This window comes from Ammodytes marinus, assembly GCF_949987685.1.
Source record: "Ammodytes marinus genome assembly, chromosome: 9".
Classification (NCBI taxonomy): domain Eukaryota; kingdom Metazoa; phylum Chordata; class Actinopteri; order Uranoscopiformes; family Ammodytidae; genus Ammodytes; species Ammodytes marinus.
In genome coordinates this window covers 25602804-25626612 of record NC_137213.1, presented here as the reverse complement: position 1 = coordinate 25626612, position 23809 = coordinate 25602804, and the positions used below count along the sequence as shown (strand labels likewise).

Here is a 23809-nt window from a genome sequence, read left to right as displayed (position 1 = left end):
TTAGTCTTCTGATGCATTTATTTATGGGAGGGTTGTTTTGATGGAGTTTGGTGCAGTTTCCTAGTGGACTTTTGAAGGTCTCAGCCCCTTTTCAGAATCCATCACATTTTTACTCGGTCTTGTCACGGTCGCAGACAAAGAGAACTTTTAAAGTTTTAAATTCAAAACTGGTCAAGACCACAACTCCCCGGATATCACCTGAACATTACAGATATGGCGATATAAGAGGAACTTCTTTGTTGCAGGTGTGTTTATGGGAATGTGTATCATTCAGATTAATTTGAGGAGTGCCTATATGGTTTTATGTTCCACATTTTATCGTATGCCTGTCATGCAGTGTGGTGTAGTCTACTCCTGGAGTTTACTTTGTCGTAACCTCTTCAAAGTCTAGGTTTTGTCCCAGTTGAGATCGTGGCGTTACATTCCGGCTTGTTTAGTCGGCCTTGACTAGAGATGCATTGGAAGTAAGGACTAGACAAGCAATTGTTGTGGAGCAATGTCAGGCATGGATGCTTTTTAAGACAGCAAGGCTGCACGAATCAGAGCGTTGCGAATAAAAATTGCTCTTTCAGCACAAACACACATACATAACTAATCCTTAAAATCATTGCAGGTATGAATATCAACGCTTCTTGTCAACCTCTGGGTTAAAGGCCTGGGATTTTTAGATGGAACAAAATGGTTATTTGGGTTGTTGTCCGCGCTCCATTTGTTGTAGCCTTTGCAGATTTGCCCTTGTATTGCATTTCAGCGTTGTGATCTTGTGCTTTATTTATAACTGAAATGCACCGTTAGTCATTGTCTTTTTCCCAGCTGGTGTCCGTGAAGCTCGCAGCTCCTGAAGTTGAACACTTTGTCTCTCTTGGTTTTATAAAATGAAGTAGCTTTTTTTCTACGTTTTTATTTTTTCAAGAAAAAGCCATGGGGCTTCTTTTCGTTTGGTCGCAATGCTGTTCTGCAAACTGCTGTGTTTAAGAGAATTATGATAAACAATATAGTGCAGTGTGTGCTTAAAGACTCTGGGCCAGCTGCAGAAGATGCATATTCTGTTTTTGGATTTTAGACATTCATTGACTGTATTCATTTGTACCACCACTAAATCTTCTGCCTCAGCAACTAAGGGATGGATTTATATTGTATCTTCCTTTAATGTGTAATTGGTCAAATGTTATATGTACATTGAAATAGTCATGGGTTGATTGAAATCATCCAGACTGTTTGTACTTTAAAGCGCTCCTCTCCTAGTGGGACTTCACTTTAAAAAGCACATAAGCAAATATTTTGAAATATTTCTGAATGAATCGATCAATAGAATATTCAATGCACAATGTTGATGATTTTTCAAAAAGGTTCAAATTCAAAGAAACTACCAATGTATTTGGTTCTAGCTAACAGTCTTTCTTCTCTATTTTCTTACATTTTGTAGACCAAATGATTTCTCATGAAATTATTAAAAGTGAATCAGTAAATTCATCAATAAAGAAGAGAACAATTAATTGCCCTATGACCTTGAACTATGTGAAGCAGTGATGGCCTTTTTCTCAATTTTTTTACTTACTCAATTGTGTAAAAAAAAAAACCTGAATAAAAAAAATCATTAGTCACAGCCCTGCTCCATTTTCTGCATTTGTTATTTGTTATTTTTTATTCTCTCTGTATCTCTGTTTCTGTTGGACTGTTGTCTCTTGCTCTCTCTAATGTTGTGTGTGTGTGTGTGTGTGTGTGTGTGTGTGTGTGTGTGTGTGTGTGTGTGTGTGTGTGTGTGTGTGTGTGTGTGTGTGTGTGTGTGTGTGTGTGTGTGTGTGTGTGTGTGTGTGTGTGTGTGTGCGTATTGCAGGATCACGCTGAACGGGATGAAGGTGTCCAGGCCAGACGTCCGCATCGGTCGCTACAGAATGATTAAACACGAGAGAGACAAACACAACGAGCCCAACCCACAGAGGTACTACATCATTGTCCAAAGTCCTTCTCTCGGCTTTACGTTTGGAATCGATCAGGCTTGCTTCTGTCTCGTATAGCTGCACACACAGTTCAGGTGTTTCTCTCCAACTTTTTCATCTCCATTTGAGAGAATTATGACATCATTAGCGCCGCAAAGGGCACGCTATCAATAAAGGCTTCCTTATAATCAGTGTTAGCCACAGAGCATCGTGCCGAAATATGAGCAACACAGGTGATATATAAGGCCAGCAGGGAGGAGGTAATAGCCTGTTTTGTCATGATTCCTCTGGTCCTTTTGCCCAAATGATCTGTTTAAAATCTAGTCTACTTTTACTGGAATTACGTGCTATAGATATTTTAACCTTTAACCAGTGATGGGTAAATGAGAAGCTTGAGAGATGAGATTGATGCGCTTATATGCCCACTTTTTTTGAAAGGGATAAATGGAGTGCCTACTTCTGATCTTGCCTCTTGAGTAAATTAACAGCCCATGAAAAAAATCTTGTTTCTGTTGATCTCCAATGGTTCAGTATTGTGATGCACATCTATTGGTGGTGTTAGGGTAATGGCAAAACACGCTTCTTTTTTGACTGGGCTTTGTTCTATGTTTCAGGACCGAACAATGTTTCCTGTAACTGATTGAACATTTTCTATCACATGTTGTTGATGTTGACATATTAAGGTCTTGAAAATAATAAAGACATGAGGACATGGTCGATATATAAAACAAAGGCATTTCAAAGACGTTATCTATTCAAAGTCATGTTGCTATTCGCATGTAAAAGCATCAGTTGACTGAGCAGCATGAACATAAAAAAAAACAATCCTCCTGGTCGCTGAAAGAATGAAAGATTTTGAAATGCCAGGGACAAAACCTTTTCAATAAACCAAACATTGCTTTTCGGAGATCCAGCCCACAGGGCTTAAATCGCTGTGTTGGCTACACCCATTTAAATTGCTTTTCAAAGAAATGTGTAAGAACGTTTCCCCGTGTAAATGTGTGATTTTATGGTTTGATGAATGCGACCCAATATGCAGAGATGAGCCCTTCTAGACACATTAATCACCAGGAGTATAGCACCTCACATTAAGCTGCTTAAACGTGGATTATTACTGTTTATTTTCCCTTAAGAGGCGCCGTTTTCATGCCTGGGCGCAGCGACGCCTCTCGACGCACAAATCAATGGCTGCCGTAGCCGAGGCAGAAAGGAGATATAGTGAACTCTGGTCCCTCTTCCAATATTGTTTTAGTTTGATTTTATGTGACATTTTTACACTACAGCATTTTGACAGGATCCGGGCTCACAGTTGAGGTCTAGTTTAGTTGCGGCTCCTAAATTGGTTTATAGGAAGATTGATTTGAATTTTGCATGTTACATGTGTTGTTTTGAGTCTTTGTAGCATGACACATATACTCCCTTTCAATTTCTATTTTAGAAACCTTTATTTTACTTTTTATTTTATTTTGATATTAAACCATACACTGATGATTCATTTACATTTTCAGCGAAGAAAGGATGGTATTACAAAATAGTAGCTTTAAGAGAATAAACCTTGCTCACCTCCTGGTGTTACAATTATAAACCTTTTTATTGACCTTTCTATCGATTTGTATGCCTCCATATTTGGTGTAAAAAGCAGTGGGACACTCTCCAGGCTAACCTATAAAGAGAAAAACCCACCTCTTACACAGGTCAGCGAGAAAGGGCAAAGGTGGCCAAAAGTGCAACGGCTGATATTAACTGATAATGAATTAAAGAAATGTGTTTCACCTACAATGAGCTCCTGCTGAAACCAGTGAGATGGTAGACATCAATCAAGAAGGGATTTCAATTGAAAACTAACAAGCCACTCTGTAAAATGGCTACAATGTGAGGACATCTAAAATAACAAGACCTAATACATCATGCATCATAGTGTGTGTGTGTGTGTGTGTGTGTGTGTGTGTGTGTGTGTGTGTGTGTGTGTGTGTGTGTGTGTGTGTGTGTGTGTGTGTGTGTGTGTGTGTGTGTGTGTGTGTGTGTGTGTGTGTGTGTGTCAGAGAGGGAGAGAGAGATCCCTCAGTAATTGCCTGGTGGAATGACACCAATAGAGATTGGAGCAAGCTAGGTCAGACCAGTGTAGTTGCTTTCATCAAAATCAATAAATCAGCCGCTATAGGACTGGAAGAAAATATGTGTTTATTTATTTGTGTGTGTGTGTGTGTGTGTGTGTGTGTGTGTGTGTGTGTGCGTGTGTGTGTCCGCTTAATACTCAATTCTCGTTTCCCCCCCTCGCTCTTCTATGCTCTCTGGTCTGTGGACCCGACTTCTTCAATAGGAGGTGACACCATCAGGGATGCTTTTTATTTGGGGCCAATACATTATTCATAACTCAGGCGAAGAGGCAGAAAATAGCGGCCTATTATTTATCAGTTGGCACAACCTTCATATTTACAACCCCTTTGCACTCTCGTTATAATGTCTCGGAAGTTTTGGCTTAAAAGATCTTTTGAAAAGAAGTGGAATGGACTTAAATAAGGCTCCCAAAAATCCTTAGGTCATAACCGCATAACTCTCTCTGTTTCTAGACCTTCAAAAAGTCTGATCTCAAATCTACAACATTAGGCGTAAGGATTCATTCACTCGCCTTTTTTTAATTTTTTTTATTAAGGCTGTCACTCATTTATACAGATAAAATGTGCTTGTGTTTCCACTCTTTGTCTTCAGGGGCAGGTCTGCCTTGCTGTTTACGTTCAGATTAAAGCTAGAGCCTTTTGGGAGCGTTTTATCTACTGGAGTACCTGCGTAATGTCCAGCGTTTACCAAAGGAAGCGGTGTCTCGACTGGTTGATGAATGTTTACTATCTCCTCTGCATTCAGACGCAAACACACACACACACACACACACACACACACACACACACACACACACACACACACACACACACACACACACACAAACACACAAACACACACACACACACATTAGCTCCCAAAGGCGTCCATTCTCTCTCAGCCCTTTCGGAGATGCTGGTTAGGCATAGCAATGAGATATTGGGCCAGCGGAAGTAAGAAAGAGGCACATTCATCACCGGCCGCGTGTATCAGTTTGCAAACACACACACACACACACACACACATGCATTCCAAATGGCGCTTCATGCATTGCAAATGAATCAGTCGCTTAGTAACATTGTTCAATATTCCATTCATATGTTATCACCCTGGGACAGTGCGGTTACAGTGTGCATGGGGTGTGTTGATACAATTGTACTGACCAATTGAATACTACTTCAAATGTATCCTTTTCTTTAGAATCCCTTTAAGATATAGCTTGAACATTTGAAAATACTCTTACCGCAAGTTAGATAAGAAGATTGATACTATTCTAATGTCTGTGTGGTCTTGGTATGATGGTCTTTGAAGGCCAAGGTGTCTCAGTTGCTCGGAAACTCAACCCTTGACTACGCAAACTTAACAGTTGGAGCTAGGAACAGTTTAAAAATGTTTTCAATATTCATTCAAATATAGAGCTAGGTCATCATACTTAGCATAACCATAAGAGAAATTGGATCTATGTTCTTATCTTATGTAAGTTATATTGTTTCCCAAAATGTTGAACTTTTCAATTTAAGACCTGTTTCTACAACAGGGTCAAGTGGGCCAGCTCCAAAGTATTTGAAACTGAGGCAATAATAACCCAGTAGCTGGCACGAGCCGTGGAAGCTTTTGTTAAAAATCCTAAACCAGAAAATGTTTTTCCTGTGAGACACTTGGGAGGAATTTAAATTAGAGCTTGACTTAGCCCAGTTTGGACTGTAGTCTGGAAAATGAGGCTAATTAATATGTAAAGAGGCCTGTCTTTGTCTCGCCCTTAAACTCTCAAAAATAAAGTGAAGCTAATAGAGTTTGCAATATACTGTATACAGACTGAGTGAATATGTATCTGATATTCTCTCTCTATATATTTATATATGCATGTAGGGATTACTTTATTGCTTTTAGTCTCTACTCTTTGATAAATGAATCCAATGATTTCTCCTGTTTTTCCCCCAGTTCTCATTCACTTAATTTTCATTATCAGTATATCTAGCTCTATCCATTAATCTGTCACTCTCTTTCTCAGATATATATATATATATATGTGTGTGTGTGTGTGTGTGTGTGTGTGTGTGTGTGTGTGTCTCTCTCTCTCTACCTATCTATTTTCCATCTTTCTCCCCTGCCATCCAGCCCTCATTTTAATGTAATGCCTTTTTCTCTTCATCCTTCCTTTCTCTTTCTCTTTCTCTCAAACTAATCTCCCTTTCTTTTGCGATAGAAGTGCCAAACCTGATAGAAGTCAGAGAACACATACTTCTATTTATGGCTTTATTGTGATATATTGTTCAAGGAGGGGGTGAAATAATATGCTTGACAACATGTTTCCTGCTCCCATTCATACCAATAAAAGCTCTCTTTGATTTGATTTGCGCAAGACAGAAGGAAGAAAGCGATGCGGAGAGAGACGAGAGAGATCCTCACTAGTCAGTTCTGACAAGGCTCTGTAGACTCAGCGGCCCATGTCCGACTGAAGTGTCAACTCCACTTTGGATGTCCAAGCATATCATTAAGTAGATATCTTTTGTTGCAGTCACTCACCGCTGGCTGTGGTGTTTGCACGCATCAGCCCTTCTCTCTGTTCACAGACCAAAATAGGCCGTTTTTTTTTAAAGACAAGACTGCTGTAAACAACGCTGTTAGACACTTGCACACCGCGGCCTTATTTCCATCCTGAGTGGCTGGGAAAGCTGATAGTACTACGGTGGGGTGACAGGAGAGCTTGTGTTATGAATGCGTTCAAATGCCAGCGGTTGCATCATGAGCTGAACCCAAGCACAGCAGCAGCACAGTCAGTGTAAACTGTGTATGACACACTGTGTGAATTATTTTCCCCATTTTTTAATACCAAAATCAGAGCAGCGATTCTGATGTATCTGTTGAATCGCAGCCAATAAGGGGAAAGATATTCCAGCGTAATTCATATAAACAGAAGCCGTATAGGATGTGATGGATAACACTGTTTTAACACTGAGTCAGGGTGCAGTGCCACAGCACCACCTGTTGGTCAACATTTGACATGTTGGAGGAAGCGGTTCAACAGAGCGGTGTCTTCTCTCTGCTCCATCCCACCCAATCAATACAAAAATCAGGGTGTTTACATCATGTGGGTGGGAAATGTGCATTTTAGTATAAGCATTCAAGCTGCAAATGGAGTTTTGGATGTGTTTATTGCTTGTAGCTAAATCACTTTCATAATGACTTTGACCATGTTTGAGCAAAATATCTCAAATGTTTATATTAAGTTTTTTTGATTTTCTAATTCCAGATTTGTTTTCGTAAGTGTGGTCTGCTTTCCATGAGAATGTCTTATGTATTTGGAAACCATGCGCATTTCAAAGCAGGTATGCTCCCCCACCAGATGATCCAGAGTCCCACAATGGGGGATGCTGCTAATATATTTCATGGGTCGCTAGATGATTAACAAAAGTAAAAGCATAACAATAAATCGAATCGGGTTTGATTGGTTTTCATATTACAAAAGATGCATAACAATCACAATAAACACGGTATAGTGCTTGAGTATCTATCTTGGTCTTGGTACTGGCCCCCGAGAACACGTTAAAGGAATAATTCAACATTTATAATTTTTAGCTTTTTGCCTCACTCTACGGCTTAAGAGAGGGTGACAGAATCCGTTCCTGTAACTGTGCTGTGCATGCATGTTTGATGTAGAAATGCTCAAAGGTTGCTCATCCAGGTTAGCTTAGCTCAAACACTGGACGGAGAGCATTACCATCTCTCTCTCTCTCTCTAATTGTTTTCTTTGTCTCTCGCCCTCCAGGTTTAATAAAATACAGAACACCAAGAACACCATGAAGAGGGACGGCATCAGCACTCTGACCTACAGACTGGTTATGGTCAAGAGGTATCCGCTGTACACAAACATCTCTGTGGAGATCGGCAAACCACCGCCCAGGCCCTTCAGGGGCTAGAGAGAAAGAGATGGAGAGGAAGACGAGGGGGGTCCGAGACACATTGACTGAGGAAGTGAAGAAGAAGAACACATATCCTTCTTGACATCGTGAAAGATGAAGGGAAAAGAAGCAAGCACATCATGGTCTCTTTCTCCCCCTTTACCCCTCCCTCCGATTTTCTTTACTTCTCCTTCCTCCTACAACTTTTGTCAAGCAGCCAATGGCTTCACACCTACTCCTACCTTTACCAGTCAGTGAGTGAATTAAAGAGTTCCAATATCGGTGGTCAAACCCCGGAAGGTGATACTTGGAATCTTTCCAGCAACAATCTTTCTTTGTAGAACTGGACAATATCCGACGATGTATCAACAGAGGATATAGACAGGAACGAGGAGGAGATTAAAGAAGACAAGATGTTAACTTTAGACAGTGTCTGTGGTGTGTTCTGAAATATTGGACAGCATCTATTGGGTTTTCTCTGGATATCAGACCGAGGTTATATCAACAAAATGAAATAACATTGAAAAAAAAATGTTTTACTTGCGTACAAAGACAAGAGAAAGACCGATATGATGAGGGAGATAACAAACTGGGTGGACAACATCAGAAATGTTACTTTCCAAACACTCCACACAGGGATTGTCAAGAGAATTGGGATTTTCATCAGAGGGAAAAGTTAACATTAACAAAACATGGTGCAGTGACCGTCCTTAGGAGTTGTGGCTGATGGATCGCATATCAAAGAAATAATCTTAGCTTGACCAATTATGCTAATAGGTGATCTAATATTGACTTGTTTTGTCAGGGTGTGTCACCTGTTTGGATCGTATCACTCAATCAAATCCGGTATCAATAAATGAATGTGTGTTGTGCCTGCAATCCACCGCAGAAGACTCAAAGAACAGTGCTGGGACCATGGTGTAACATGTTCGTCAGCCAGCAAGCGAACCCCTGAGAATTTATCTCTTTGTTCTCTCTTTTGGATTTAAAAAAAAAACAGAAAGTGACTCAGTGGAGGGATGGTTGAACATGTCAAAGATATGAAAGGTTGGGAGCTACCTTGGGAATACATTTGCAATGGAATGGAGGAACTGCAGCAGACAACAAGGCAGATACATACTGACAGCTCAGTCATGATTGTAACCCCATGAGGCACATATTGGACAGCAGGTTTTTCCCAAAACTTTGTTCGTTTTTACACAGCAGCACCAGAGGGAAAATAGAGGTTTATTTTATTTATCTCGGCTTTTTAAGTTCATTTCCGTCTCTACAAGATGGAAATAACCCGAGGTACGTTACTATTCTTCAAGGTACAGATTTGATTCGGTAGAAATATATGCATTTTTTTTTTCAGTCTAGAAAAATGGGACATTTACCATTATTTACTGAACATAAATGGGAAACTGAGATCAAACATCAGAAATGAGCTGTCGGGATCATGACTTGTGTTTTACAGGAAGACAATTGAAGTAGATACAAAAAGCTCTTGTCATTTTTTACACTGGCTCCACAGACGAGGTGAAAAAGTAATTGTCTTAGCCTACGATGTTAGCTGGAAGGCACAGTTTTTTTTTCATATATATATCAAAATTCATCAAAACTCTAGATACCTGTAGTGTTACTCTGCCACTTTCTTTCAATCTTTGAGAAAAAGATATATCATATCCGGACAAAGGAAATTAGATGGTGGCAGTCTGCTGGTGGTGGAAATTGTCAATTTTGAAGGCAGCAATGAGAAGTTATGGTTTGAGCAGTTTGATAAGACGTCTCTGTTGCCTGCTCCAGATTTTTTATAATCATCAGCTATCAGTTCTGCACTGGAGTCTATTATAGATTTTTATTGAAACTGCTTTTAATTTGAATAGTTTTTTGTCTCATGTCGTCAGTTTCATAACTTTTCCTGTGTGGAAAAAGGAACTAGCTTAAATCTTTGATGGAGATTTTCTACAGTTCAGTTCGCTGAAGCCTTTGACTGTTTTACGCTTTGGTACATCACTTTTCTTCCTTTTGTTTTGTTTTTTTCCTTGTCTCTGCTGTTGATACTTTTACTGTACTGACGCCTAAACACCAAACCGATGCCTTCAGAAGTTATCGATACGAAGGGGAAGGGAAGGTTCATATTTAATTTTCGGGTGAAAAAAATCAATGGATGAAGATGTGTGTTTCGAGATGGCTGATACAGAAATGAACATACAGTATACTTGTAGGAAAAACAATTATAACATCTTATATATAACATATTTCCGAACAGTCTATTTGTGTGCAATGCTGTAACTGTTTGGGGCTTTTATTTAGGTGAAAATTGTGAATTGTTTGCTTCCTCTGTGGTCAGCCTTGAGGCAAAAGATGTTGCTAATCTGTTGGCGCTCCTGTTATCTTCGCCTCAAGCCTGTTGGAAGGTATGATTCTCCTCGCTTTCAACACACACACACACACACACACACCCACACACACACCCACACACCATCCTTTCACACTGTCCTCCTTTTCTCTTTGCATTTATCTCCTCTTCCATTGCCTTCTCTTTCTTAATCTGCCAGTCCGAGCTGTGTGTGTCAATGGCACTCCGTTGTGCTTTGTAATGGGCCCACTTCAGGCACAGCTGTGTCTCACAAGAGTGCTTCTTCTTTGGAAAAGATATCGACAGGGCCTCTCTTTGTGTCTCTGAATCCGTGCCACTTTTGCCACATCCCAATTTGTGACTCTAACTCTCCTTTTCCTTTCAACCCTCCCCCTAGTTTCTGTATTATGATGCTTCAGAGTGCAGGACTCGGTGGGCAGACAACGTGTGGAGAGGTCAATACAATCCTTTCTCTATACTGTTTACAGCTCCCCCTGTGCAATATTATAGATCTGTTCGCCCCATAACCTGCTTTACAGTCGTGGTTCTTAAGTGGGATATGAGGTGATGCCGTTTCTTTAAGGGTTGGTTTCAGCTCAGTTTGTAATGCAGTCATGTTTGTATAAACACATTTCCTCATCCTTTGCCTCTTCATTGGTACACAGATAAAATGACAGCTGTTGCATTCGTTCTTACATTATTAAAGGGGCACTCCAGAGATTCAGTGTTTAACGTTCTTGAAGTCGGGTGGGTTTTGAGAGACGGATTAAGAAGGAAAAGAAAACAGCCAAAATTGAAGCAACAGAGGCCAAGATATTCATAGTTTTATGAGTTCAGGACCAAATCACTGGATCCTACATGTCCCACAATGCACATGGACAGTTTCTTTTTATGGAGTTGCAAAGATGGGGGAACTATTTTGGGCTGTGGCTGTAAAACAGCAGTTGTATGGCTGAAGTATGAATCAAAAGATAAATGACAGAGTGAGAAAATATTGAATTATTTGAAGTCAAGGGTGCATTTCGGCAGAGAAACATCAAATCACAGAGTGAAAACTTCTGCACGCGCATGTAACAGCAGGCAGAAGCTACACATTAGCTGTTGAGAATACTGATTTACAATGTGCAGCTATAAACTAACTCACTTTGCATATGGACCAATTTGGCATTTATGGTGCCGTGTTTTGTTCACACGTGCCATAACAAAGGGTTCATGGGTATTGTAGAATTTTGAGCCATCTGTCAGGCTGATGGACAGAACGTGATTTTTCAGAAACAAAGTGATAAAACCGTTTTCTATAACATTAACCCGGATTGATACATTATCCAGGAGAGGCTGATTTTTCTTTGTTATGTAACATTGACAACATGTTTTGATTGGGATAATTGATCAGCGTCTCCAAACCAATTCAGGACTCTTCCTCCTAAATGCCCAATTGTACTCCCCACACCTCCAGCTATTAAAGCAGACTTTCTTTTAAACTGAACTAAATGTGGTTAAACTAAAGACCCCCTTCCAGGAAACATAATGGCTATTTGGTACTCTTCATGACCAGTAATTTGAGCTTCATGCGTAAAATGGGTGGAGTGTCCCTTCTGAAATGTTAGCAAACTCTGTCAGTTACAAAAAATGAAAAGTGCAAATTGAGGAGTGACAGTGACAGATATTGGAAGAAATAAAGGATCCAGCAAGAGAAAGGCACGGCCCAAGTGTGTATAGACAGTAACATGGGATATAGATGTGAAGATCGGCAACAAAAACTTCAGCAAAAATAGTATTTGAAGGGTTTCCTTTACTTGAGAGTAACAACAACCACGAGGAGTGCTTGATGTTTATCAATGGACTGTCTACTTCAGAAGCTGTTGCAGTTGTAAACTGTTGCTAAGTGTCCGGAACGGTTTATCAAATACACCTTTTGCTCGCCTGCTGCGGAGAGCAGACAGGACTTTCTGGCCGGTGGGCATTTTTAAACATTTACTGTATCTCTAGCTTTGTTTTTTTTGTACATTGAATGTTGAAAATGTTATATCTTATATAGAATGCATTATGTCATATCAAACCTACTTTTTCTATACAATCAATAAATCTGATGGTTAAAGATTGTGTGATGGAAGAGTCAGTTGTGTTACTGTGAGTGTTTTTGTCTTTGTCAGGTTGTTGAAGTTTTATTTCTTCAGAGTCGAGATAATCCCAGAGGTTCTCAGAGTAATATTGGCAGGTGTTTTTGTGACCTGTGTGACCCCAGTGAATTGTGGATGTTATTGCGAATTACATCCAACTTGACTTCGCAGTCTTTCATTTTTCTCTGTTGTGTTACTCCTTATGCCCTCACAGTAGTATGAACTTAGCTTTAATGCTACAAAGTGAAGCTGCTTTTACTTTTGGCTTCTTGCTTGATTTGTATATGTAGCAGGTAGAAATGGTCCCTACATGGAGACCCTAACGTCCCAAAAGGTGTTATTTTCACTAGTGTGCACAAGATTATTTACTTTAAACTAATCTCTAGTGCCTACAGATGCTCACAGCCACACATGTAGAGAACTCAGCTATCTGAGTTTTAATTCACCAAGGATTGTAATAGAATGAAATTATTGCTGCACTTGCACAGACACAGGATTTTCATTAGCAGGAATCCCACAAGATAACTTGAGCACACAAGATAACAAATATATATCATCTTTCAGGACTTTAGGGGCACCTTAGGTCCCACACTCTCAGCAGAAAAGCTGAAAAAGGGAAATTCAGGATGGCATCTTCACAAAGAAGAGACAAACTGTTAACATGACAAATGCAGAAAGAAAAACACAACACAAAGTAAGAAACAAGAAAAGGTATTTTAATTTGGAATTTTGACCAGGATATTTTTGTGTATTACCATGTCACACTACATGATTTGTAGGTTTGATTTATATCAGTTCCCTTTAATTTTAGGCAGTAAAAACTCCTCTTAAAGAAGTAATTCAATGCCATTATTATAAACCCCAACACTGCACATAAGCACAACAAGACAATATCATTTTTGGTTTCCATTCCAAAGATCCCTCATGATTAAAGTGTTAGATTATGACCAATAGCTGCTGCAGACTTCATGCTACATTTAATCATACTCTAAAGGTCACCCCGAAGGCTGTAAATAACAACTGTACACTTTCATAACACTGGAAATAACAAGGAAGGCTGTTTCTATGAAAGGCTACACATTCTTACTCAGGAAAAAATCTATGAAGCAGTAAATTACATATTGTTGTTTCCTGCTATACAGTGTACAATGTTCCTTTAAAATGAAACCCTGGTGTCAGATATCTCCTACATCGTGTCTACAACTAGTGTGCGGTCATATATTAGGCCATAGTCCCATACATTATGTTTCAATTAGCATGGATATTGGAACCGCAGGATTTATAGAACGGTTAAAAAGTCGTTAATTGCTTTTGCCGAGTCATTTCCTAGTCTAAATTGCATCACGGCTGTGCATACATTTGGGTAATGCAGCAACCCGTGACAGGTCAATTACAGTCACTTTTCATCCAATAACGTCATTGGCTTTGTTATGCTGCTGCTAGTTGTTTCCCAAAGTAGGTGTCTGGGAGGGAAAAAAGCTGAGTGGTTCTTGAAAGATATATCTAATTATGGATTTTTCTGTTGAGGTACTGACGTACAAGGGCACAAGGGTTGATGGTGTTTAAGGCCCTATGTATCCAATATCTATCTCTTTTTTTTTTACCTCACTGCAGTCCACAATATTAAATAGAGTTTTAATACAGTTTTCCTTCATAATTGTACTGTTACCATTGTGTTTTTAGGGACTATTATTCACTTTTTCAGCTAGAGGCACAAAGTCGAATCAATGCTTTACATATGGCTGGATTAACATATTAGAGGGCCATGGGGTAAAAAAAAGAAAATGGGGCTTCTACTGATCCTTCACTATTGCATTGTGTATGTATCGTCCAGTACCTCTGCGCCAGAGTAATAATATCACCTAGCCACAAGGTTTATGTGCTTCAGTTAGACTATGGTAATTTGATTAAAAACCACTTTATTTAGAAATCTGCACCATGGAAGCACAATAGGAACCTGGTTTGTAATATGCAGCTGCGGCCTGATAATGGGCCCAGCCTTGTCCACCAAAGACTGATTCAGTGGTGTCTGACCAATAGTTCAGGAACGTTGGGTGGAAAGTCCTTGTTGAAGGGCAGCAAATATATTCTCGTTGCTTTTGGTGTTTTATAAAAATGATTCACTGGCTTCTTGTTCAGTTGTGTAAATGAATTTTTTTTTAAATGTATGAAGTTGCAGACTATCCTTTACATGTGGCCTTATAACACTGACGTTTCCGGCTGCACATGAGGGTTTCAGCATACATGTCCTTAGAGGTGGATGATCAGTCATTAGGGGGATCTGTATTTTAGGGTTAACACAGCTGGTTCACTGCTACTGGAGTGAATTAGTTTTTCTTGGTGGACGTCTCTTCGGGCGTACAGTTCTTCAGACGGGAACAGGTGGCCACACGGTTTCCCTCCCAGTAGCCGGCGTCTTGGCCGTCATGACAACGACACTTGGTGCAGGAGTCCACCCAGAAGGGCTCTCCTGCAGGAATCACCTGGCTGCGTGACGCATCCACGTAGCAGTTGGGACCTGGAGGGAGGTGAGTATAGCACAGGTGAGTGTAACTGCAGCTGAACAGATATCACAAACACGGAAGCTGATAAAGTCACTTGGACAGCATTGTGCATACTCATCCCTGTGTGTGCAGATAGACAATAGCATTATAATTACATTTGACAGTGCTGCTCATACAATAGAGATAGTAGCACCTCCGAGATGGCTTCTAAATGTACTTTCTACTCTTGTTATTGTGTGCTATTTACCATCCTTGCATTCAGGGCAGCATTTCCCGGGCTGGTAGATGGGGTTGACACATGGTGGAGGGGCACAATCTGCTACTAAACACCGGGCGATGCCGTCATTGTCACAAGTGCACTGCTCACATTCTGATGGCTAGGAATACACACACACAAACACACATACACGAGCAGAGTGAGACTCAACATGGATTATACTGTATTTTTAACCATCTCTTATTGTGCCATCTCAAAAGGGGGCGCCATTTACCTCCAATTCCCTGCTGTACACTCAAGTGACATACCAACATACCACACTGGAATTCATTGGTTCAGAGTATTGGAAGGAAATAGACTGAAAAAGATATTTATGGCCTTTTCAGCATAGTTATAACACATAAGCTTATAGGGAAACTGTCATTGTTTGTTAATCTAATTTTAAAACTATGCCTGTGCATATTTACATAGTAAGGTAACGGGGAACAGCAATTGCAGACAATGGTGAAACCTGCATGAAACAGAGCAACAGACCTGATGTTTACATACAAACAGTGTTGAGCTGCTGCTGCCCTTTGCTTTTGTTTCTTAGTAATACATTATTTACAATCTGGGTCCACCGCACATTGTATGAAGCTCAACTTTCTGCAGAAAAACCCTTATATAAAGTCATATGTCTGGGTTATTCTGTGTGATCCATGTCTTTCTTTTTAATTATTTGTGGTATTTCAATAACGTTTCTGTTAGACATTGTTTCTGCACATTCTGTCTGAAAATATACTGTCATTAAATAGCTTTGCAGTGAAAAATAGGATTGCCATTAGAGGCCCTACAATAGAGAAAATAAAGTATATTCTATTCTATATTACCCTAACCCTTCTTCTGAAGGGACTTCTTATGAATAAACAATTTCTACTCATGACCCCCTAATCACATGTTATAGTCTTAGTTGTGAGCAGACCAGAGTCATTTTAGAATTTTGGAATATTTAGCCAGAAGAGTTCAAATGTTTCAGTTATTTGCAAGTAAATAACTTTTTTTTTTAAATAAGTTTTTAGGTTTTTTTCAGGGGAGGACAACTAATCCCCTAAATCGTCTGGTAGTTTGGGACTTGACTTCCAACACATCAAAATATCCATAATATAATATTAGGTTATAATATTTGGATACTGATTCCATAAAGAAGACAATTGATTAATCTCAGAACATGTAAGGCCTCACAGTAAAATGAGTAGACTATTTATTGGGCATACCTGGAAGTTCTGCCCCAGCTCGTACACCACGCCTCGGTACTCGCACCCGATCTTCTCACACCTGGGACAGCAGTCTGTGGGGTAGTGGCTGACATGGATGCATGCAGCCGGGAGAGTGGTGCACTCGGTGCGGGAACACGCGGAACCGTCAACGGTGCATTCGCATTGGGTGCAGTGATCAGTGTCCAGAAAATACCATTCCCCCACGAAGTATGTGCTGCCGTTTGCCTTGCAGGTGCTGACCGAGAAGCCGAAGCCGGCCTGTGCGCACAGCAACAGTGCCAAAACGGCCGTGCGTATTGTGCGCTCCAAGGAAAGACGCTCACCGAAAAGCATGATGAGTTTAGTTGATTCACTTTGCCCAAACACAAAAAGCACGTCAGAAGAAAAAAGAAGCAGCACTGTAGTCCAGCTTGGGTTTTGTTGGACAGATAGGCTAACACAACTTTACAAAAATGTCTAGTTTGTCACATTGTTACTGTGCGCTGAAATCCTTGGTGTTACCTCAGTGCTCCCTCCGCTGCGGTCTGTCCGGGGCTGCGCACACTCCTCCAAAGAAGCCGGAAGGGGGTGGAGGTCGGGGGCATAAAGAGGGAAAGTTATAGCCTACTCACTGCCTGTCTGCAGAGTTCACATGCCAGCCTCAGCTAAAGTCCGCCTCCCATTTAACTTCTTGAAGTAGGCTAAATTAGTGCAGACTTTTAACAAGGGCACAGGTGGTCTGCTGTGTTTAAGCAATTTGTAGGCTAACTGTAGAAAAGTTCTAGGCCTAGCCTGAGGCTATATTAAATAGCCTAAATGTTAGGCAATTGTTATAGCCTAATTATTGTTGATAAGTGTAGGCCAACAAAGTAACGACATTAGTTTATTTTTGTGAGTGTTTCGCCCCATCAATTTACATTCAATGTGTGCTATTGTATTTGAATGTAGCACACTCAGTGTATTAACATTCACAGTCAATGGTTTCTACGAGATATGAGGCTTATAAATAGATTATTGAAAAAACCTACAGTTGACGGTGCATGTTAATCTCGCGAGATCTCCCCCTTAGCAACTGGAATGTTGCCCCTGGATACCATAGCCTTGCTGGAGCCAAGGAGCTAATAAAGGTGAGCGCTTGATTCTCTGTAGAAACACAATAAACGAAGTTTTACAAACTTTTATTCTGTTCATTTGTTGTTTTATTTTCACAAACAACAACAACTATATTTTTACTGCCAGTGTTTGAATTACGCTCTGTGAATATCTAACATGTTGGGTTTACAGTCAACAGGTGGGGAGGTAGGCTACTAGCGTTAAAATCGCAGCTATTTCCGCTAACTTACTTTCTTTTGTGGAAGAAGTAGGCCACTTAAAAGTTTAATTTATGGAAAAACAGCAATACCACAGTGTCAGGTTGGGTTTCATAGCAGCCAAGGGTTAATGTGCTGGTACAGATAGACAGGGGACAGGGGACAACAATCCGAGGAAACAAACAGGCCTTCAACATTAGGCTACTTAAAAAGAGTATGGCCTACATCACCACCTGATGAAATATAACTAGCAGCAACTTAAAGTATTAAATAAGTGTAGTGTATCGTATGGTTTTAGATAAATATACTTTGAAAGTAGCCATCAAAAGGTAGCTGTCTTTCTTTCTAAATCTCCTAGGGCTATGGGAGATAAAATGTCTTTTTCACAAATTGTCAGAAATCATTTTGACAAAAATTATTTTAGCAGTTTCAATTGTTTTAAAAAATACCTAGTTGCACTTTTAGTTTATTCTAATACATTGTCACATTATTGTGATGTAAAATTGTAATTGTCAAAGTTACTCTAGGATAACAACAGTCACATAGATGCAGTGGATTAGAAAGTTACAATACGTCCCGGAGTACAGTAACAAAACATGAAAATGAAGTACCTGAGTAAATTGCACTCAATTATATTCCACCATTGCTGGACTTTCATATTAGACAACCTCTCCCAATTATTGTGTTTCTTCTGCGATTATATATTCTATTCCTTCACCCCTAGATTTGCCATTTGTATGCAGTCTCCTGTTGGAAACCAGGTCTGGTGCCCTGGGCCGTCTCTGTGGAGCCTGATCGCTGAACATGTTTCTGGGTCAGAGCTGCCTAAGATCTGTGAAGCCCTGGGCCACTCCATCATTGACATGTACACTGAGGTGCACGCTGAGGTAAGTGAGGGTTTCATGATGCGGCAATATTTTGTATTGCTGCATCAATTGTTGTTTATTTGTTAAAATAAGTCAGACACTAGTACAGTCATCACAAGAAATACCAGCACGCCATCTCCAAAAATGTCCTGGTTTCATTTGATCAGCCAGGCATTCCTTAAGACTGTTGTGAAAGTAGGTTAGTTTGTCTGTGTGTACACTCATTCATTTGTAATTCCCAGACTTTCCTTATGAAAGTAAAAAAACGCTGGTCAACTGGCACTGTGCTGCAGCCGGAGTCCAAACGTGAGCGAGACAGACGTAAATATTTATTCAAACTCTCAGCCCCTCAACACCCAATCGCATAGAAACTTCCTACGCTCCAAGAGAAATGACCTCATCCGAGAAATACTCACAGGGTTTATGTGAGAAACAGCTCCATCTAAGGTGAAGCAGCACACCCCCTCAATAAACGGGCCAGTGCAAGGTCAAGATGAGTCTTCAAGTGTTAAAATTGCATTTGAAAAGACAAGCAGTGCGAGGAAAGTCTAAGTGAATGTGGCCAAAAATCATGCATTCAAACAAAAAATAGATATAATTACACGGATCTCTTAAGGACTTCCTGTAGCGTCCATATTTTGATCATAATCTCTGCTGAGTTCAAATTAATGTAGGGCTGCAAAATCTTGTTTTATTCAGCCAACCATCCAAAACTTTAAGATATTCAATTCATAGTAGTGTACACAGAGAAAGATAACTTTTAATGATCAAACGATTATCAAAATAGTCGCGATTGAATGTTTTGTGGAACATTATACGGTGCATTGAAAACGTCTCAGTGGTTGACCTTAAAGCTACATGTGAAGAACTGAGTTCACTAAGGGAACATTCCTTTTCAAGCTGAATTACATAGCAGAGGTCGTGCCATGTGCCATGTGCATTGAAGACCGAGTCTGCAGCTGTAGATTTCACACAGACAGACACAAAGAATTCCTTTTATCAGCACTATCTTGGCTTTCCTGCTGCCAACTTCTCTTCTTTTTACTCCTGTGCTTTGTGTTTGTTCCTTATTGAAAACTCCATCTGTAGATGTTATCAGCCGGCACTGAGCCAACAGATTTCTCTTTGCAGAAAAACACATTGGCATGGTCCGTCTCAGCTCTCAAATCGTGCCTTTTAGACGCTGACAAAATATAATTTTTTAGGTAACATGAAAAAAAAATCAGATCCGGTAACTTCAAAAGCATGCATGCACACACACACACACACACACACACACACACACACACACACACACACACACACACACACACACACACACACACACACACACACACACACACACACACACACACACACACACACAGGCATGCAGCAAGAAGGAATATTCAATTCAATTGTCAAATTGAATGTCTCTTTACATTACAAAGACTGGATGTTAGGCACAATGCAAGCATTAAACCCAAAATCTAGCCAGAATGATGCAGAGTAATTCCTCATACATGCATACACACACACACAGACACACACACTCACACACACACACACACACTAACACCCAGAAAGAGGCCCAGTAAGCTTAGTGAGTCAGGGGGTCGGTATAACCATGGGTATAACAGGGTTAAAGGGGCTAATCCCCAACTGATGATAAGACCGTTAGCGACACATATTCTTTGACTTGATTCTGTATGTGTCCGTGCAGAGAAAACAGTTACATGCGTGTGTGTGTGTGTGTGTGTGTCTGTGTGTGTGACTTTAAATTTTTCACTTGTGTTTTTTTTTTCAGCCACAGTTAGGCAGATGCAGTGGCTGGGTCGGGTGTAAAGCCCTCAGACGGAAAGAAAGATTTAAGGAAATTTCCTGGGAGGAAAAGAAACAAAGCACAGAGCGCCTTATTCAAACCCTCTCAAACTAAATAGTGCACGCGCAGGTTTCCTTCACTTATTACATTTAGCTGGAGGGTGGACCACTTTCATTTTTTTCCTTTTTTCCCCCTTGTCCATCCCTTACTATCTCCATGCCTTTTTCCCGCCGTCTGTTTCTCCTGAAGCCGTGTAATGAATTCCATCCCTCAGTGAGCCGCTGTGAAAAAGTAATAGTTGATCTCCTCCATTCCTCAATATACCCAGCCATTCCTCCCTCTATCAAGGTCTCCATTGTCTCCGGCGGTGAGATCAGAGGGTACACAAGCCTCTCCTTTCAAAGTCTCTCCACCAGGCCAATCTCTCCATACCTCCCCTCTGCACTCTTGAAAAATGAGCCCTTAAAAATATATATATTCTAAAGGCCCGATTCAATTCTTCTATGGCCATTGCTCCTAGTATTTCTTTGTTGTCGAAATTACAGGTTTCAGCAGCGCTCCCTTAAAATAGCTCCTGGATGAGATCAGCACCATAACAGGGGAATAGAGGGGGGGGGGGGAGGATTCAGGAACTACTTGTTAGCCAGTGAGCCATTAATCCTGTTACATAAACACCTCAACACCTAAAGACAGACAGAGGAAGCTAGTGTGAGTGAATAGGGCAGTGTGTGTGTGTGTGCATGTGTGTGTGCGTGTGTGTGCGTGTGTGTGTACAACATGCTGAGTGAATGCTGTTATGTGTGTGTCGACGCATACTCACACCATCGAAGGCCAGAAATGGCGTGTTCAGTGTTTTCTTTTGAAGTCAGTGAAATCTTTGACCGCGACATGACAGGAGTGATTGGCAGGTGTGTGATAATGGTATCCAGATTTCACTGAGACTCTCATTCACACTTTGACATTTTTACCATTGTCTTCTTTCTAACCCAGCTTGTGTGCAGTTACATAAAACACGCTAGTTCATGTCCCTCAGCTCTTTTACGCCTTTTTTCAATTTGAAAAGAATGTATAATAATACTAATAATAAAGCAGAATATTTTTAGTTCTAGGATACATTTACAATGCAATATAATATCAGCAATGCTTCTTAATCCTGTAAGCATTACTGTCACTCACCTAAGCCTTTATTTATTTATACTCATGTGCAATAAGTCACCAAATATATATTTCCCCCATTACATCGCTGTTTGCTAATTAGTTATATTGTCGTCAGTGATGCACAGATTTTTACATGTTACATATTTTGTGTTTAAAAAAATATATATTTGTCTAAATATTTTCATATAATGTAGATATTTCTTATTCTGATATAACTATTGTTATATTTTCATGTTGTTATATATTCTTTACATGTTTACACATTTTGTTTTCTATGCATATTTCTGTTTTAAAATGTCAATAAACCAGATTTTGATATTTTATAGAGTATATCCGATTCTGATTCCGGAGTGCAGACAGTGTAGTGTTCAATTTAGGTGTCATGTTAAAGAGGAATCCTGCACCTACCTGCACTTCTACTGAGTGTGCACCGCAGTATGACACACTCACTGTACTGACTCACTCACACGTCATAGTCGTATGTTGGACTCATTAATACTCCAAAGAAGTAAGAATATGCCTGAGACGTGAGAAATTCCGCTGTCACTCTCAGGCAGCTTGGCTGTTTGTAGGCAAACCACTGGACGAAATCCTGTATATCTTTACATTGCAAGTAGACTGTCCACTTTGAGGGGGCTTCACTAAATCACATTGCATTTCGGAAATATCTTCTCATCATCTATCTCAGAACCCTCCATGACTTGGTTTTAAAAAGGCAATAGCTGTGAACTTCAGAATAAAGGCAGAGAAAAGGAGCGCTTCTTTTTGGTGGTGGGTGGGAAAAAAATGTATCTAACAAGGTGCTCTTTGGTGCAGGGGTGATCCAACAGGAACAAAACATTTTGCATATTTAACTCTTTTTACCATGCATTAGCCGCATCAATAAAGGCTTTTTAATTTTTGCAACAAGAGTGCCTTGGTATTAGCTGTAAACTTCACTTGGATTGACAGAGTCTTGTAAATATCCTGTTGCTACAATGTTTAATGGAATGTTGAATCCCTGGTTGTTTTCTCTGACTCGTATTAATAATATTTTGCAGGCGGAGATGTGGCACCAGATGTGGCAGTGCAACATTAGCAGCAGCAGGCCAGGGAGTCAGCAGGGCTCCCCTCTAGCTGACCCCCCGGCAGTCAAAGAGCTGCTGAGAGCCGAGGTCAAGATGTTACTGCAGACTCTCACAGAGCGCGCCAGCAGGGGGGGGAGGTAGGTGCTAAAATCTCACACACATAAATCCACTCTACTGTTCATTATTAGAGACTTATTTAAAGGTTATGTTATTTGACCTTTGGGCGAACCTGCGCCAAAGACATAATTGGTTTGAATTTATGCCTGCTTGTACAGCAGCAGCAGCGAGCCAATAAAGACGCTCTGCTTACCAGTGAGAAAAAAAGAACTGTGCTGGAATGGGATTTTGATGTTAATTAGAAGCAGCGCAACACAAATCATATCTTACTTATAATTTACTGTCAAATGGGAATGTGTGAACACAGTGAAAATAAAAGCTTTGAAATATGTATCTCCAGCCCCTTGAAAAAAATGGATATTCACTTCTACACCACTGTTGTCATTGTGTGCTGTTGTGGTTTGACATTGTCGGCTAACCTTTGTTAACGTGGTTAGAGTAATTTGCTAACTTCATACTTGCCACACACAATTTGGCAGCCAGTCAACTTTCATTCAATAGTTGAACACTATGGCGGCAGAAAGTGCACTTTTTGAACCAGGTCCTCAGGGAATTTACGTTGTCAACATTTAGCTTGAATTAAAATTCAGACTGCATGTTTGACCAGGGGCGGCCTTAACAATCTGGACCTAGTGTGGGGCCCCCCACTTTTTTTTTATACATATTTCTTGTGAATGCTGTGCATGCTGCACGCAAAAAGAAAACAGATTGTAGAATCCAGTTGGTTCGTAGACGGTTTATGAGATGATGGGCCACTGGGTGCAGACTCTTAAAAGGCCCCCCCACTCCTACCTATCCAGTCAGGTACACTGACTTTTCTGCACAGATACATACAATTAATTGTAAAAACATATTAAGGAAGTCAGTGTTTCTCAAAGGATTTAGGGATACTGTGGGAGGGACCCTGGTATTTCTCCCCTACTAGTTGAGGGGCCCATGATGATTTATTTCCTTTTATTTAGTCTTATTCCTTTTTGGACCCTGTTATTGACATGAGTGACTGAGCTCTTTTACAATGCGACATGAAAAGTTACTATCAGTATCTCTGGCTTAGGGCCCCCTGAGGCCCCTGGGCCTGGTAGCATGCTCAAGAATTTTTGATTATTCATAAAAAAAAAACATAGCATTGAAACA

The 23809-nt window shown here is 40.3% G+C and overlaps 2 protein-coding genes across 2 annotated transcripts in view; one reads left to right on the top strand and one right to left on the bottom strand.

Moving 5' to 3' along the window:
• b4galt2 (UDP-Gal:betaGlcNAc beta 1,4- galactosyltransferase, polypeptide 2) overlaps window positions 1–7957 on the top strand; it is a gene marked incomplete at both ends in the record, with an annotated part of 109773 nt that extends 101816 nt beyond the window's left edge. The window contains 2 exons of the mRNA XM_080034277.1: window positions 1838–1942; window positions 7807–7957. Coding sequence (XP_079890403.1) covers window positions 1838–1942; window positions 7807–7957 — 256 coding nt within the window. The remainder of the gene's footprint in view (window positions 1–1837; window positions 1943–7806) is intronic.
• Window positions 7958–13095: 5138 nt separating this feature from the next.
• On the bottom strand, window positions 13096–16928 carry LOC307254931 (von Willebrand factor C domain-containing protein 2-like). The gene is made up of 3 exons (XM_080033502.1): window positions 16375–16928; window positions 15152–15281; window positions 13096–14918 (listed from the first exon to the last, which is right to left on the bottom strand). The coding sequence occupies exons 1-3, from the start codon at window positions 16708–16710 to the stop codon at window positions 14728–14730; spliced, it is 657 nt and encodes a 218-aa protein (XP_079889628.1). The 5' UTR covers window positions 16711–16928; the 3' UTR covers window positions 13096–14727.
• Window positions 16929–23809: the final 6881 nt, after the last annotated feature.

What these genes read in the sequence shown, in the direction of transcription:
- LOC307254931 (XM_080033502.1), bottom strand. Translation starts at nt 16,710, where the DNA reads ATGCTTTTCGGTGAGCGTCTTTCCTTGGAGCGCACAATACGCACGGCC. An exon ending in AGCTGGGGCAGAACTTCCAG is followed by an intron (nt 15,282 to 16,374) that starts GTATGCCCAATA and finishes GTGTATTCCTAG; the next exon opens with CCATCAGAATGTGAGCAGTG. An exon ending in CTGCCCTGAATGCAAGGATG is followed by an intron (nt 14,919 to 15,151) that starts GTAAATAGCACA and finishes ACCTCCCTCCAG; the next exon opens with GTCCCAACTGCTACGTGGAT.